At 35.8% G+C, this 18,274-nt stretch overlaps 1 protein-coding gene across 1 annotated transcript in view; it reads right to left on the bottom strand.

Moving 5' to 3' along the window:
- sick (sickie) overlaps positions 1–18,274 on the bottom strand; it is a gene marked incomplete at its 3' end in the record, with an annotated part of 277,888 nt that overhangs the window by 12,198 nt on the left and 247,416 nt on the right. The window contains exons 18-20 of the mRNA XM_088240015.1: positions 10,610–10,693; positions 2,867–2,995; positions 495–650 (exon numbers count right to left, since the gene is read on the bottom strand). Of these exons, the coding sequence (XP_088096141.1) occupies positions 495–650; positions 2,867–2,995; positions 10,610–10,693 (369 nt within the window). The remainder of the gene's footprint in view (positions 1–494; positions 651–2,866; positions 2,996–10,609; positions 10,694–18,274) is intronic.

The following is an 18,274-nucleotide window of genomic DNA, read 5'->3' on the forward strand; positions in this document are numbered from 1 at the left end:
ACAAATATACATAAACACACCCTTTTGTTGTACCACAATTTAATATGTATGATTTTTATTTAGAAACTTTGCTGGTCTGTCCTTAAACCGTATCTTTTTTATGTTATTATATCATTGTCGACTATTTATTACTGTAAAATAAATAAATAAATGATTTAATTGAAATCGGCAGTTGCGTACTAAGCTACGTCTACAGAGTAATTAATGGCCAAAATGTAAAACTACTTATTTATGTAGTTTAGTCGGCTTCTATGGTTCTAAATAATGTGCGAAATTCAACTGCATCAAAGAGTTTTTAAAATACATTTATTGTTTTCTTAAGTTGTTTTTTGTGTAAAAATAAAGTTTTGCATTATTTTTTGGTATCCTTGCTTAATGTTATCAACCGATTATTGTTAACAAAAGGTATAGATCCCATAGTGATCACAATAAGCGGATTCCATTTCATTTCATCTACTGTCTCAATTGCATAAAGTGTTAAAATTATAACGTACCCATCCTTTCTTTTTGTGCTTTTTGTCCTGTGCCGAAGAACACCCACTGCTGAGACTGTTCAAGCTGTTGACACTATCTGTGGAGAGGTGACGGGTCATGTTGCTTCCACTGCCAGAACCGATACTGCCTGTTGTGCTGGGCTGTTTAGGAAGCTCCTACAAAGAAGAAAAACAGTTGAGGGCCAAATCGGCTACCTTGAGGAACACCTGTTCATAAAATAATTTTTAACGCCTAAAGACCAGGGTTACGTTGCAGGTCTAATGTAAAAATAAGACGACATTATTTACAAAACAAATAGAGGATTTAAAAAAAAGTAATATAGAAGCCTGAGTATTTAAGCATAAACAGACACATGTTTTGATTTACCATACAACAGTATACCACAAAATAAAATCAATATTACAAAGCCAGTTCTGTTTGTATTTTTTGCTATCACAGTTTCGCATATGCGTAGTATAGGTAACTCAATTTAAGTTAAGGCGAACACAGTACTCACACAGATTTACAGCTTGCATACAGAGTGTTACTTTTCTGTCCAAATCATATTTTATTTAATTATTTAATTTATCAATAATTTTGTGCCCAACTTGTGTTATAGTGGTTAGCGCGTTTGCAAAAAGCAGGTAAAAGCAGGCAGAACCGAAGGGCGTGTATGACAAGATGTATGAATGTGGAAGAAGCTAGAAATGTATGCCGGGATAGACGTGTGTGGCGGTTCATTCTCTCTGCCTACCCCTACGGAGAAATGGCGTGGTGGTAGTGGTCATAGTAGTAGTAAAACCGAAAGTTTACAATTGAGGGTATTAGCAGCAAAATTAAAAAATCTTCACCAAAAATAGAAAATTAGTTATTGACAAAATAAACTTATTGCAACAGAAAGGGAAAACATTTTTGAGAAGCGAATATGGAAGTCTAGGCATTTACAGGGCTTATGACCTGTCATTGGCTGGTTTAAGTGGCCACTTTACACACCGTGTAACATTCATCATTCTGCCCATGTTTGAACAACCACATTTCCCCAACTCTTCCATCTGTTGACTTTTGTGAAGTAAAGGAGATGAAACCTTTATAATGTGGGTGAGATTCATCCGGCTGAACCAAATCACATACTAGGCAACGCTTGAAAACAATTTTCCAATTTTTATACTTCTTCTTTTACCAGGTACTTAATTTAACAATGTTTGAGTTTGTCCAAATGTCGTTGGCTGGTTCAAGTGGCCACTTTACACACTGTAACATTCACCATTCTGCCCATGTTTGAACATCCACATTTCCTCAACTCTTCCATCTGCTAATAAAGGTTTCAGCTCCTTTACTTCACAAAAGTCAACAGATGGAAGAGTTGAGGCAATGTGGATGTTCAAACATGGGCAGAATGGTGAATGTTACAGTGTGTAAAGTGGCCACTTGAACCAGCCAATGACAGGTCATGAGCCCTGTAAATGCCTAGACTGCCACATTCCCTTCTCAAAAATGTTTTACCCCTATGTTGCAATAAGTTTAAATATGAACAACTCCGTAGGGAGGAAATCCAGACAGTCTGCAGCATTTGGACATACTCAAACATTGTTGAAATAAACTATACATAAAACCTACCTACAATAATAGCGTAATTCAAAACCGTCTCTAAATCTTGCAAAAACAGATTTCAATTTTACTACTTGACACCGCAAACGTAGCATTCTCCATTGAGTTGATGAAGCGTAATTACAAAACTCAATTATTTTTTCAAAGTTTTTCGCAAATATCTCAGGAACACTCCTTCAATGGAGATTTCGAATATCTCAATAATGAGGAAGTTCAGTGGTTTTTTTCAAATTTTTTATTTGTTAATAGACTGTTAAACTAAGTCAAATTTTTTTTTTTTAATTTTTACATATCGTATTATCGGCGCTACGATTTTTTAAAGTTTTGTATTTCTGAAATAACTCCGCGTGTGACGTCAGAGGTTCATTTCCGCTTATTCTCATTCAGTTCTTCCTATTGGTCCAGAAGCGACAAGCAGACCGGAAATCTTCCATAGCTCTCAGATCATAGGTTGATTCACATGAACCAGTGACGTCATTTAAAGTAGTGCGTTTTTACCAAAATATTTTTTATTATTTTTTCTGTACATTTTCAAGAAACTTTGCCGTACAATTTAATGCTCTCATTTTTACCCCGCGTAAGAAAACATTTTTTGTATCCAATTTCCCGTAGGACTTAAGTTCCTCATTATTGTCCTTTCGCTATGGAATTTCCCCGGATTTTATCGAAGATCTCTTCTTCATTGAAGTGTTCACGAAAAACTGGATCTTCGAAATCTTTGCGAGGGCGTTATTTCTCGAAATATGCGGAAAAATATGCAAGAAAGGTGAGACTAAATTATTACCTGATTGGGCCCACTGACTGTGTCCTGTTTGATCCCCATGGAGGCCATGTGGGCACTCGTCAGGCCGGCCTGGATGGACTGCTTCCGTAGGAGTTCGATAGTCTGCCGGAGCTGCGTCAGTTCAGAGTCCTGGGGACAGGAAAAACCACACATTTACACATATATAATGATGTATAATTTTTAATTTCTTGTTTGAAAATAAAAATGTAAATAGGGGCTAGATTTCTTATTGTCCATGCGCTCTGTAGCTGCAAAACGTGCTGTTATCTAGCTCCTATACATCATAATTGGAGACGAGGAACTAGAATGCCAACCGTCCATGCGCTCTGTAGCAGCAAGACGTGTTGGGATATTTATTTATTGTACAGCGCCCTTGAGGTTTTTTTCACAAAAATGGCGCTATATAAATTATTCAAACATTATTATTATTATTATTATCACGCCAATTCTCCGTAGGGGTAGGCAGAGAGAATGGACCGCCACACACGTCTATACTGGCATACATTTCTACATCATCTTCTTCCACATTCATACATCTTGTCATACATGCCCTTCGGTTCTGCCTGCTTTTGACATGGCCAAACTTAAGATTTCGGTCATGCCACGTCTTTCTTGGTCGTCCTCGTCTCACGTTACCGTTCATTCCCGCCAAATATACTCGTTTTACCATTCTATCGTCGTCCATTCGTTCTACAAACCATCTCAGAGACCCTGTCTTAATCTTGTCAATTTAACCTGACTCAGATTTACACTCTCGCCTGATTTCGTCATTCGTAACCCTGTCATACATTGATTTTCCACACATTCGTCTAAGAGATCGCATTTTAACCAGTTCACTCGGCTTTCATCGTGACGTACTACGGGGCGTGGCCAATGCAATTACCGTTTTTGCGGGAATTCAAAATTACATATTAAAAAATATTTTTTAACAAACAAACAAACAAACCATCACGCCGTTTCCCCGTAAGGGTAGGCAGAGAGGATAGAACGCCACAACACTATATCTTTGCATACAGATCTCGCTTCCTCTACATTCATACATCTTCTCATGCATTTTTAAGCTACTAATAAATAGCAAAAAAATATTTTTTTACTGGTAATATATGTATTTCATAGACCTTTATTACTTAAAAAATGTTTTAAAAAAATATCAGAACATCCCCTCTATTAACCGAGGCCCGAAGGGCCGAAATTTCTTACCACGAAATAGTCGGCGTTAGCCGTTTATACAGGGAGTTCTTTAAACCCCGTCACATCCGAAACCACAGAGATCAGTATGGACAAGAAGACACGTTAGCATATTTTAAAAAAATATTTAGGACGAATAAAATTTAATAAAATAAAATATTAAAAGAATCAAATGGTTGTTTACTTCTGCAGGGGAGAAGCGAGGGGGCGCGGCCGCGCGGTTAACATTTTTTTTTTTGCACCACAACAATACACAACAACACAACTCCCCCTCCCCCTCCTCGCTTCTCCCCTGCAGAAGAAAGCAACCATTTGATTTTTTAAATATTTTATTTAAAAAAAATAATATTCGTTCTAAAAAATTATTTTAATGTGCCAATATGTCTTTTTGCTCATACTGATCATCGTGGTTTCGGGTGTGACAGGGTTTATAGAACACCCTGTATAATTCCATAAAAAAAATATTTTCATACAAAAATAATAATTTGTTTTACACGGATACACGAAGGTCATCCATGTAATAGATATTACACAAAACAACGCATAAAACAACCTGACAAAGATCCCAAACAATTAAAATGAAAATGTTAGTTTTGGATAACCTCAACTATATCGGGTTACAAGATGGCCGAATTTGGACCACACGCGCTGTATTATGTTTATGTTTTAATGCGCTATATTCCATAATTATTGTTTCTTTGTACAAGGCCATCATCATCAGTCAAATGCTTTGCTTGCGGATGGCGCGTGAAACGGATTACAGACTAATTTGACGTGTTTTTGTAGATAATAATTGCGCGTCAGTCGCTCGGGCGACGGGCAATCGTACCCAGATCGGTGTGGACGGTTGGTCCGACAATACTCGAATTGCACTATGACTTTTTCGTGGTCATTATGCCGTGTGACTTTCGCACTCTTTTCCGAAGTTCCATTCCATCGCATTACAGCGCACACAAGTACACGTATACACGGTTTTTCAGGGCCAAACTGCGAAACTTCAAAAGAACATTTCTCATGGTAAGCTTTAAAAAAATCCTAATAAAACTTTTCCAAAATGTTATAAAAAAAATAAATAATAATAATGATCTCAAAATGGAGTAAATCTTTGATTTCTCGGATTAGCATCCCTTCCGCAACCCCCCCCCCCTCCCCTAGACCAAAAATGCAATAAAAACATATTCGACCAACGAAGTGATACGCACCAGGGCCTCGATTATGATGGGAAGATAAAAACGTCATACCTTCACCTTGACGGTATAGTTGAAGATAAATTCCCTCTAGCGATTATAAAGATATACTACCGACCCCCCACCTTCAAGTTTTGTATAGGTACATCGATATGAATCAAGGGGAAGCGTACGTCACGGTACACATATCTACGCTCTAAAATGACGTAGCTTCAGTATGACGTCATAGTTGAAGGTAAAAGTCTCCCGACCGACTACAAAGGTATAGTACCGATACCCCCCCCATCAAGTTTTGATGAGAGTACATCGCATTAAAAGTGTCAAAAATTTTGTTCCACCGAGCAATTTTCCTTTAATTGTGATTTATCAAAATTTAAGCTAGGTTCTGTCCTATTAACAAATAATAGTATCTAGGCGTCAGACACAGATTATATGCGTCAGAAAGTTACCACTCTAAAAAAATATTTTAGTTATTTTTTTTTTCCATCTGCTTTACTATCTTTCTGAGTGTATGTATCGAGACGTTATAGGAGCCGGCTTTGTAGTCGATCGGTAGATACATACAGACGATCTTTAAGCGTACCGTCTAGGTGATTTCCAAAAGTCATGCAAAATTCATGTTCAAGCAAGCATTTTTTGATTAATTGGGATTTATTGGAGTTTATAGTCGCTTTGAAGTGAGCACTTTTTTTTATAGAAGCCTATTTAAACTTAAAATGAGAACTATTTTTAATGATAATGACGTAAGGAACGCGGATTGATTGTTTGCGGTCATTCCATTGGCTTGTTTCGATCATATGATGTCGATATGACAAGTAGGTAGAACATACCGAGGTAAGATACAGATAGTACAGAAGTTAAGTATACCGTCTCGATATATACAGATGAAGATAGCGTTCATAATCGAGGCACAGACGCGGACAAGGGAAGCGGCTGGGTAAGAGAAGGGTAAGAGTTTGTGGAGGGACTGCTTGTCCGAGAAATTAAGGATTTACTACATTTTGAGTAAACATTTTTTTTTTTTACTAACGATTTTTTGTAAAAATTTTACTAGGATTTTTTTTAAAGCTTAGCTTACCATGAGGAATGTTCCTCTGAAGTTTCGCGGTCTGGCCCTGAAAAACCGTGTATAAAGTAAAGTAATTTATTTACAGATTTTTATTTTTTGCATTACACTAAAACTTTGCTTCATTTATGGCCACACTGATTATTAAATGTCAAATAAATACGGACGCGTGAAACCGTATATGAAGATTTTTTTTAGAACATTATTACCCAAAACACTTAATTGGGTTGAATTGATCAAACCATCTTAGTTTTTTTCGTTTTTTTAACGGTTTTATATATCATTTGACGTTTAATCATTAGTGTGGCTATTATACAGGGTGTTCTTTAAACCCTGTCACATCCAAAACCACAATGATCAGTATGGTCAAGAAGACATATTAGCATATTTAAAAAAAACAAATGGTTGCTTACTTCTGCAGGGGAGAAGTGAGGGGAGCGCGGCGCAGTATCTGTTTCCCCTTCCCCCTCCCCCTCAGGGTTTCTCCCATGTAGAAGTAAGCAACCATTTGCTTTTTTTGATATTTTATTTTTTTAAATTTTATTCGTTCTAAAAAAATATTTAATGTGACAATATGTCTTCTTGCTGATACTGATCATCGCGGTTTCGGATGTAACAGGGTTTAATGAACATCCTGTATAAAGCAAAGTGTCGTTACATAGAATAATAAAAATCCCCAAATTAACCACTCTCTAGGGGGTAGAGAAGATTCAGAATACCACCCTAGGGGACAGCAACTAGTAATGATCGTTCGCAATATTTTACTATTGAATTAAGGAATTATTAATTTTGAAATTCTAACTTGACAAGAGCTTTCAACATTTTGGACTCTAATTTGGTTATCATTAATCTTTCATCTTTGATTTTACATTTTTTTTTCGTTTCACTATTCACGCCAGATTAAGTTTTCTAAACAGATCTATGGAGACGTGGTTCACGAAGAATTAACGTATCAGTTACAGAGTGGCTCAGGCCAAGAGTTAAAAAATATTTTTAATAACTGGCCGATTAATGAAACCACAGTGAAGTGGTTTGTGGTTGAATTTGGTACCGAACTGTCTAGGCAGGTGTTACTTCGATAATCTCGGAAGCGTGAAAAAATGTCCGACGTTCCGAGTAGTCATGTTTGTACATGATCGGTATAATATTAGGATTATTGGCACAACGTTATTATTCGATTATATTTATCTTCTTCAGCCTTCTGTCCTCCGCGGCTGGATAAAGGCCTCTTCCATATTCCTCCATTTCTTTCGGTCGGTTGCTGCTTGCAGCCAAGTTTTACCTCCCACAGCGACTATGACGTCGGACCTTCTTTTTTGAGGTCTTCCGACGCCTCTCTTATTCTCCCAAGGCCTCCATCTTAAAATTTTAGGGGTCCATCTTGAGGGGTCTTGTCTCGCAACATGTCCTGCCCATTGCCACTTCAGTCTAGCTACGCGATCCACGATATCCGCTATTCTGGTTCTGTTCCTAATTTCTTATTCTTAGGCTTATACCAAGCATAGACCTTTCATTTCTAAATTTCTTTTCATTTATTTATTTATTTATTTATTTTACAGAAACAAACAGTCGATAATGATATAATAACATAAAAAATATTAAAAAAAAATATATATATATTTGCGTTCTTATGATTTACCCAAATATTTAATTTTGAGGGCCATTTTCAACGAGTTGTAAATAACTCACTATTAGAAAATGGAATCAAGTTGTGGTAGAGTGGGATTCGAACCACAGACCTTTGGTCCGTGAGTCCGAGACACTAGCCACGGGACCACAACCCGATCAAGATACGGTTTAATGACAGACCAGCGAAGTTTCTAAATAAAAATCATACATATTAAATTGTGGTACAATAAAAGGGTGTTTTTATGTGTATTTGTATGAGAGTAAGTATATAGGTGTGTTTGTGTGTATGTGGGAGTAAGTGTTCAGATGTGTGTAAGTGTGAGCATTATTAAATAGCGAGTGGAATCGTATCGTAGCCAGAAAGAATCAGTCTTAATTCTACTACTACTACTACCATCACGCCATTTCCCCGTAGGGGTAGGCAGAGAGAATGGACCGCCACACACGTCTATCCTGGCATACAATCCTAGCCTCTTCCACATTCATACATCTTGTCATACATGCCCTTCGGTTCTGTCTGCTTTTGACATGGGCAGACTAAAGATTTTGGTTTATCTGATCATGCCACGTCTTCCTTGGTCGTCCTCGTCTAACGTTGCCGTTCATTTTTGCCATATATACTTGTTTTACCATTCTCTCGTCGTCCATTCGTTCCACGTGACCAAACCATCTCAGAGACCCTTTCTTAATCTTATCAATTATACTTGTCTCAGATTTACACTCTCGCCTGATTTCATCATTCGTAACCCTGTCATACATTGATTTCCCACACATTCGTCTAAGAGATCGCATTTCAACCGAGTTCACTCGGCTTTCATCCTTCCTCTGCCAGTTCCTTGTTTCACTTCCATACATAAGTGTTGGGACTAAAACTCCGTTGTGCACTGCCAGTTTAGCTTCGATTGACATATTTTTATTAGAAATTACTGTGCTTAGTGCTCCGATCATTTTGTTACCCGCATTCACTCTTCTTTCAACATCTTTTTCTACTCTTCCATCTCTTGAAAACATGCTTCCCAGATACACAATTTAAGGGGCGTGTTAAATATATCAATAGATGGAAAAAAGCATTGCAGTTAGAGCAAGAACGATAGAGGAAAGAGTGTTGTGCATAGTTAGTGCTACAGACTGGCAGATGGAATAAATACTTATTTCTTGTCACGCGAAAGGGGACATTAAGATTAATTTTGGAGAGTAGGTTAGAAGAGTCTACTTTATTATTTAATAATTTATATAAAAGCATAATTCAGATATAGTGCGTCTATTTTCAAGGGTAAAAATCCATTTTGTTTAGCAGATTGGCTTTAAGTGCAAAGCGTTTTATTGTTTTTATAATCTAGGTATTTTAAAAATTTTCGTTGCAAATTTTCTTTTTTTTTTGTAAGGTCTATGGCATCTAATGCACATGTAGTCACTGGCAGTATACACGATTCATATGTTTTCCTTTTCAGACAAATCAGAATCTTTTTAGTGTCTAAGTTTTCCAAAAGCTACCCAATTCATTATATTTATAAACGTTACGAATTACCTGCAGTTAATCGATTATCTTAAGGTTTAGTTTAATAATCGAAAACAAGTATCAGGAACGGTTAACCGATGCAACGATTATTATTTTTATTTTAAACGTGTTTAAGAACCCTTATTCAATCATAGTTTTCGTGAATAGTCTATCAAGTTGTGATTTTTGAAAGGTAAATAAAAAATAACTGATTGACCATCAATCGGTTAACCGATGACCGGTTATATCAATTAAACGGTTACGCGCATCGCTAGTCTGAAGAAGTGCTTTCTATACATTAGTACTAAGTACTAAATCCAAAGTGCAGACAGCTGCCGAATTCTCTTTTAGTTTTTGAACTGGGATCAATGTCTGGCAATCCGATACTTTGTCTCATAGTCAAACGATAACCACATAATGATACTTTGAAAGAAATCTTTTTTTTTCTTCTGCTCATCAATCATTATGACTTAATCAATGATTATGTCATGATATAATGATCAGCTTTTTTCAGACAAAAACTCTTAACTAAAAAAAATGTGATTGAACATTTGAACAAAATGAATGATCGAAATTTAACAAAATGTTTGATTTCGCGATTACCTGCCTCACTACACAAGTGTGTTTTGAGGCAATTTTACTATTTATCAGCTTTGTGAGTAGAATTTTGTGGGTAAAACGCAATTTTGATAGACTATACTACATCGTCTGCTTACCTTTTTTAATTTTGGAATTTATTTCCTTGAGCTTTTGCGACAGGCTGTTGCTACACTTGAGATGCAATGAACATGGAATTGCATTAACTCTAATCAAATTTAGCTGTTTTAAGATGACATTTTTTTCACATCAATTGTGGAGAAATATTAATTAGTTGTTTTTTAGATTTGAAAATATTTTTTTTGCTAGTCAATCAATCGTCTGATAACAGTTTATCCATCATTTATTTTAAATTAATACAAAATAACAATGGACCCAAATGGGTTCCCTGTGGAACCCCACTTATAGTAATTAAAAAAGATAAAGCAGAGGGTATAATAAGACGGCAGATAATTTTATAAACTTGGTGATCATGTAATAAGTATTTGGTAGTTACCAAAAATATAACCGTTTAGCGATTTTACTCCTCTGAGTTGTTTAAGAAAGCTGGATATTTTTAAGGGTTTTTTTATAAATACCTTTCTTTCAGCAGTTGCAGTAAGCTGTTGTAGTCGTTGGGTCATGTTGGATAAACTCTGCTCGAAGGCGGAAACCACGTGTGCCTAAAACAATAGACATAATATTGATTAAGCTCAATTCGATAAAACACTAAGAGGCACAATAGCACGTACACAGTTGATTGTGATTCCACAATCGATCAGAAGCTGCATTATATATGTAAATAAAAATACAGATATTATCATACACGAGATAGACAACAATATCAAAATTAATGAAAAGGAATAAAGAGTATGGATACCAAAAGAAGTTACGGAACATCACGTATTACGTCAGGACAAAAGGCAACAGAAATACAAAGATGAAAAGTTTTAATTTTCATCAAATTTGCGATAGTCATAAAAAAAGTTTACATAACCAATACAACGTTACATTGAACGAAAATATCTTTAAAATCCTTTAAAAAAAGAGCGACGAGGTATAAAAAAGAAAATTGGCCAAACTAACAATGCGGTCCCAATATTTTGAAACAAAATCACCCCTTTTAGCATGTTTTCCTATTACTAGCACTGTCCTTAATACGATTTTAGAATTAATGCACAGCTACATCAAACCCACCATCAATGTAGACATCCACCAGTACAATACCCGATCGCACAACAAAATTCATATCGGACCTGTGAATTCAACGAAGTTTGGTACTAAATCCTCTGAACACATGGTTTTTAAACAGTTTGCGATCTCCATGGATCTTCCTCGAATGACAACCAGAGAAAGAAGAAAGAGGTGCAAAGAGGTGCATAGAGATAATCATATGATGACAATTAGATGATGATAATCAGATGTACTGCTGCGGTGGTTGGTTTTTGGTTCAATGATTGTGTTGTGGGTGATTTTGCTTGAACTTTTATCAACAAATCTTCTGGTTCTTTACAAAATTGAAAATGTTCTGCAATCTTTTTCGTTACCACCTGTTGTGATGAAATATATAAATATATATATATATATATAAAATATTGATAGTCAGTAAACAGTTTAATGATAATTAGATTTATGTTAATATTAGGACATTAATATATATATAATATAGAAGAAGGAAAGTCATAATATTTTGGACTTCCTACATCTGTCCTTGATTTTTTAATGTGGCAAGTAGTATTATTGCTGTTCAAAGAAAAGCATTTGGTAAAAAGTGTTGTAGTTTATAAATATCTCAGGGTAGTGGTTATTTTTGTAACATTCCAAGTTGAGTACAATTTAAGGGTGCGTCTATCAATACGAGCCATCGTACACGTTAAATAGCCACACCTTTTATAAGGGAAGTGTATTACGCTACCCCCTACGGCGATCTACCCCAGAACACACATCATAAGAATGAAGTTCATTGCCTTTTCATTTAAATCACATTATTTGTTAGTTTCCTGAGTTCATATTTTGCCCCAGACACCATCAAAACGTGGAAACGATGAAAGTACCATTGACATTCATTGCAACAGAGAAGGCAATATGAAAGTCTAGGCATTTACAGGGTTTATGACCCGATAAGCTGATTTAAATGGACATGCCACACTGTGTAACATTCACCATTCTGCTTATGTTTGTAATATCCAACTTGTTCAACATTTTTTTTTTTTTGGATAAACTCAAAATATTGTGGATAAAACCGACTGATCCAAGAAAAAGTATAAAAACATAAATTTATTAATTTAATCAGATGAATCTCACCAGCATTAAAAATAAAGGTTTCAGCTCTTTAACTTCACAAAAATCTAAAGACGGAAAAATGGAAGAAATATGTATTTTCAAACACAGACGGAATGGTACATGTTAGTGTGTAAAGTGGCCAATGCCAGGTCACAAGTCCTGGTAACGACTATAATTTCCTGGGGAGTGGAGTACAGCCTTCTCTATAAACATTTGAACGTACTCAAAATATTGCTAAAAACCATTTAATTGTACCCAGTGATGCATAGGGTACAGCGTTAATTAATGAGATAAAAAATAAACTAATAAGAGTAGACCGAGAACCCCACCTTGGGGTACGCCAAAGTGAATTCTTTTGAGTAAACTCTATTGTAGTTAAGATGTTTACGTTTAGATTATTTTTTATGTTGAAATTATCATGATTGGCAAGATTAACCCACGATATATCAATCTGTTATTAACATAACCAGTTTTGAATCGTTTGATTAGATTGGTACAATAATTCATTATGATGAGTTGCAAATTTGATACTAACAAAAAAATTGAAAATTACGCTCGCTAACCTCAACCTAATTAAAATTTCCTGATTATTTTTAAGTGCGCTATTCCTTCTTTATCTTTTGCACAATCTACAGATAAATACGTCATAAATAAAATTGCTAATTGATTCATTTAAAAAACAACATGACGCATTAACGATGAATCAAATTAAATGGGCTACAAGACATGGAAAACATTTGAATATTATTATTAATTAACGAACATAGAGGGGAGCATTTTGATAAGCTGATGCTTGGTTATTTATTTATTTTGACTAGAAATGTACGGTAATTTTCACCTAAAAGCCTAGACAAAGAAGGGGCGAAACACATACATATTATTTACCAACAACGGATTCGGGACCCCTTTTTATTTAATGAGCATTTAACGCGTAGTTTTAATTGAGGAAGTGCATTAAAAAAACGGAGGGAGATATATCGCGTGTCATTTGTTTCCAAAATAGCTGTGTCCTTTTTAAGGGGTTAGAGGTGATGGTCGAATATTTGAATACATTTTTGTAAAAAAATCATCCCGAGAATAATCCAATTTAACCCTCCCTCCCTGGTGGTGTGTAGCTAGTACACATTGCGTCTAATAACTATAATATCTTTATAAATATAATAAATATTGGGTTTAGATTTTCAGTATTCCTCCATTACACATTTACGTATCGACTGAAATAATTAGTTATTAAATAATAAGTACTTATTAAGAACAAAAAAAGCATTTTATCGAAAATCGGGGATAAATTACAAATATCATCAAAAGCATACTCTCAGTCAGTCATGTAGTCCAATACTATATAGCTACTTAGTAGATCTCGGGAAGTTGGCGCGGGTGCACGTTTCGCCCGAGTCGTTAGCTATATCCAATGGTTTTTTCATGTTTTCAGCAGTTTGATTTGAAATATTATCATCTTTGAATTAAATTATGGTTAATTAAAGCCATTCCCTAAAAATATTTTATTTTTCCCTTTTTAAATCTCTTATTTTTTAATGTGTAGTGACTACACAGCACCGTAACGTGCGGGTGTATTTAGGACAGTAAGGGAAAGGTTCAATGTTGATTTCAAAAGGCGCATCTTTCAATAAATTGCGGAAATACAAACGCACTGACGAAAGCAATATGAGAAAAAGTAATGAAGCACATTAATGTTCCAATGACGCTGGTGCTGATGATAATAAAGGAAAATTATGCGTTCGGTAAAAAACACCCATATCTAGTTCATAGCTAACTATACAATTTCAACTAAAATATTTAACATGCAACTAGTATGGAGAACAGTAAATTAAAATGACATAAACAGACTACAAAGACAGCAAAATTTAATATTAAAGTTAGAGTATGACCTCTCCTATCTAACAGCAACTAAAGAACTCTTTAAAGAAAATAAGCAATTAAATGTAACTGAACTCTTCAAACTAGAATCCTTGAAATTTATTCATAAATTAGCCACTGATGTAATTGTAGACAAAGACTAAAACTTGAAAAAAATACAAGAATATCAGAAAAATATATAATATAGAACCTTCTAAAACGAGACAAGGACAGTCGAGACTAATAAACCGGGGACTGAAATTATACAATAAACTACCAGACAAAACTAAACAAGACTCAGACAACCTCTACAAAATAAACAACAACAAACCATCACGCCGTTTCCCCGTAAGTGTAGGCAGCGATGAAAGAACGCCACATAACTCTATATTTTTTTTTTAAATATAAAAAGAAATATTAGCGTTCTTATAATTTACACAAATATTTCAATTTTGGTGGCCATTTTCAACGAGTTGTAAATAACTCACTATTAGAAAATGGAAATCAAGTTGGGGTAGAGTGGGGTTTGAGCCTCGGGCCTCTGGCCCGTGAGTCCGCAACACTAGCCACGGGACCACAACCCGATTCACACAGATCTCGCTTCCTCTGCATTCATACATCTTCTCATGCACGCACGCCGATTATTCCGACTTTTGACATGTCCATCTTCAAGTATTTGTTGGATTCGGTCATGCCATGTCTTTCTCGGTCTTCCTCTATTTCTGCATCCATCAACATTCGCATTGTAAATATTCTTAGCCGTTCTTTCGCTGTCTATTCGCTCTACGTGTCCAAACCAGCGCCGAGCTCCTTTCTTGATTTTGTCGATAATGCTTGTATGCCTTACATAAGGTACAGATCTCAACATTTGTGCATCTATCGTACATAGTTTTACCGAATATTATCATTAACAGTAGAAATGAATCTTTAAAGTAAAAACATTTTGTTGAATGTATGTCCCGTAAGGATTTATCAATAAAATTTAAAAAATAAAAAATAACTTAACTACAATATTTTTAGTCCTATATACCTGTTAAGTAAATAACAGCATTTATCGATACTATTCCAGGAGCTCAATCACAGATGGCTATCGACATGCTAAAAAACGTGCTAAGTATTTGAGCAATCACCACGAACAATCATGAACACGCTGAAGTTAAAGCGGTCGCGTTGCAAAACGCCATAGATAAGTTCCGTATCCGTAGTCCGTGGTCAAACGTCAAATCAAAAAAGTCAACACGCGTGTAATCTCGTGCCGGTTTGTTATTTCGTTTTCAAGTTACAAACAATTACTATGGCGACTGCTTTTCTTAACATTTGGCTTGCCGACCGCCGGCTAAATGCATCGAGAAAAATTGAAAGAAGGCGTGTGCGAGATTCAACCAATCCTCTTGAACTGACCGAAGTTGAATTTCGTTTTGTAACGCGACCGCGATAACTTCAGCGTGTTCATGATTGTTCGTGGTGATTGCTCAAATACTTAGCACGTTTTTTAGCATGTCGATAGCCATCTGTGATTGAGCTCCTGGCCGATTACCTTTCGTTCCCATCCTTCCTTTGACCCATCCTTATGGTACCTACCTAACATCAAGATAGAAGATATTCAAAATTAGAAGATTTGGATTTAGAACAAATACAAAAAAACATTTTTGACTTCACATAAAATCGGATAAAAAGTGGTTGGAATCGTCGCGCGTCGAGGAAAACATTGATATATTAAAGTTCATTTGTGATCCAGTGCCAGAAATTGAAGCACATTCAGATTATATTAAAGGTAGGTTGATCCAGTGCCAGAAATAGAAGAACATTCAGATTATATTAAAGGTAGGTATCCATTCCATATTCCTATCCTTTCTCAAATATTTCCCAATTCACAAAACTGAATGAAATTCGATTTTCATTTACAGTCCGCCTTTTCGTTAACAATAACCCTTGAGAGATTGTTATCAAAATTTTGTAAACATGACAAAAATTTGTTCGTATCTTCTTATCATTTTTAACTGATTGGCTGTTGCGTACATAATTCAGATTATCTGAATGAATTAGGTATTTTTGTCTCTGATAATTATCTTCAAAGAGTGCAACACATGTCGTTCTACCCCACCATGATGCAGGCCAACCTGATCAACCTGCCAAAGAGCAATTTCGAATCTAATCGCCTCGGATATTTTATGACGGTGGGATTTCTGCCGAAAACGCAATTTCCAATTTGTAATGTAAGCTGATTTTACATGAATTTTTTTTCTGTTTAATTTTTCAGTTTTGTATAATAAAATATTTTGTAATGTACTGGTGTGAATTGTATACATTTTCTGTAATGTTTTATATATAGTTGGTTAATTTATATAGCGCCATTTTTGTGAAAATTCTCAAGGGCGCTGTACAATTAATAAATATCCCAGTACGTCTTGCAGCTACTAAGCGCATATACGATTGGAATTCTAGACCCCATTTACAAAATTTGGGTCTTTTAAAGTTGATATATGAAAGCTAGATAACCAATCATCGTGATTTAACGCCGATTTTTCGTACATGTATACACGTACACCATATAGTGCAGGCAATTGGTAAAATAAACCAAAGTAGGGAACAAAATGCCGAACACTCCTCTAGTGGAACGGCAGGCCCGTTGACTGCTGCCAACAGGCTGGCTTCTCCTGAAGAGTTTAAAGTGGTTTCCTCTCCGCATGAGCAGATGCTGAGAAGCACCTGATTGGCCCACATTGGAATATCCTTCCTGATTCCAACAGTTTAGCTAAAATAATGTAATACAATAGCAGAAAAATCCTCTTTTTGAAATATAAACCTTATATATTATAAGCAAGGTAAAAAAAATGCAACTCCCATATAAAAATAAATAAAAGGTGCTTTGGTATTCAAGTATACATATGGTAAAAAGAGACTAATAGATAAAGCCGTTTATGTTATGACTGTATAATATACCAATCTGGATATTATAAAAAGAGGGGAAGAAAGATGGGCGCTCCCAGACGTGCGTGGGGCCATCAGAATAGTAGTAATTTCAACTGCATACCATTATTTTTATTATTATATTTCCGCATAGTCAGTCACGCTATAGCAAAGGCGGACCTTTTCATTTTCATATTACAAGATCAACACGCGATTCTGCGCATCCCTCGGGAAAAGTACCGGCGCGATGGGAATGTAACGAGACCGCTTTTATAAATCAATTATTTATTTATTTATTTATTTTTATTTATTTATTTTATTTTTGCACCACAACAGGCCAGGAGGCCCAATTACAGCGGTGAATTACATCACAGAACACCCAGGCTTGAGAAATATCACGTTTAATTTTTGTGTTCTCACCGGGAATCGAACCCGGAACCTTCCGTCTGTGAGTCAAGCGTCTTGACCACTACACCACGGAGGCCGCCGATTATTGCGGAAACCTTGCGTTTTTTGTGCTAAAACATATCAATTTCAGGCTTTTTTCAACTGGTCGTTGGTTAAAAAAAAAGCTCATTTGTGATAGAGCGAAGATTTAGACTAGAATCTGTTTTCAATGCAGCAGCGAGGCTTATTACGGGAGTAAAAAAATATTCCCACATCTCACAACATCTTCGAGATTTGCACTGGTTAAAAAGCCCAGAGAGAATAAAATACAAGCCGTGCTGGACTATTCAAATCCCTTCATGAAATGGCTCCAAAATACCTATCGGACCTTTGTATTAGGGAAAATACATGTCAAAGAAAATCTACTCTTAGGTCGGCATTTGATTCAGGAAGAGGAAAACTTGTCGAAATCCGGCGCTCCCCAAACACTAGATTTGGAGATCGTGCTTTTGCCGCCGCCGGCCCCTCTGCCTGGAGCCGATTGCCTTCAAACTTACGAATCATCGACAGTCCCAGTCAGTTCAGATCCCAACTAAAATCCCACTTCTTTAGACTATCATACCCTCAATTTTAAATCTGGAAATATAGTATATCACTTTAGTTTAGTTAGAATGTAAGTTTAGGGATACAATTGGAAAGCGCCCTTGAGGTGATTTTTTACAAAAATGGCGCTATTTAAATCAGCCAAATATTTATATTTATTATATTAATGGATTCTACAAACCCGCTATAGGATCACAACACAAGCCGACTCTTTTTACACAATT

The sequence above is a fragment of the Micrasema longulum genome, unplaced genomic scaffold (assembly GCF_059751315.1).
Source record: "Micrasema longulum isolate JH-2025_06_02 unplaced genomic scaffold, ASM5975131v1 h1tg002327l, whole genome shotgun sequence".
NCBI lineage: Eukaryota > Metazoa > Arthropoda > Insecta > Trichoptera > Brachycentridae > Micrasema > Micrasema longulum.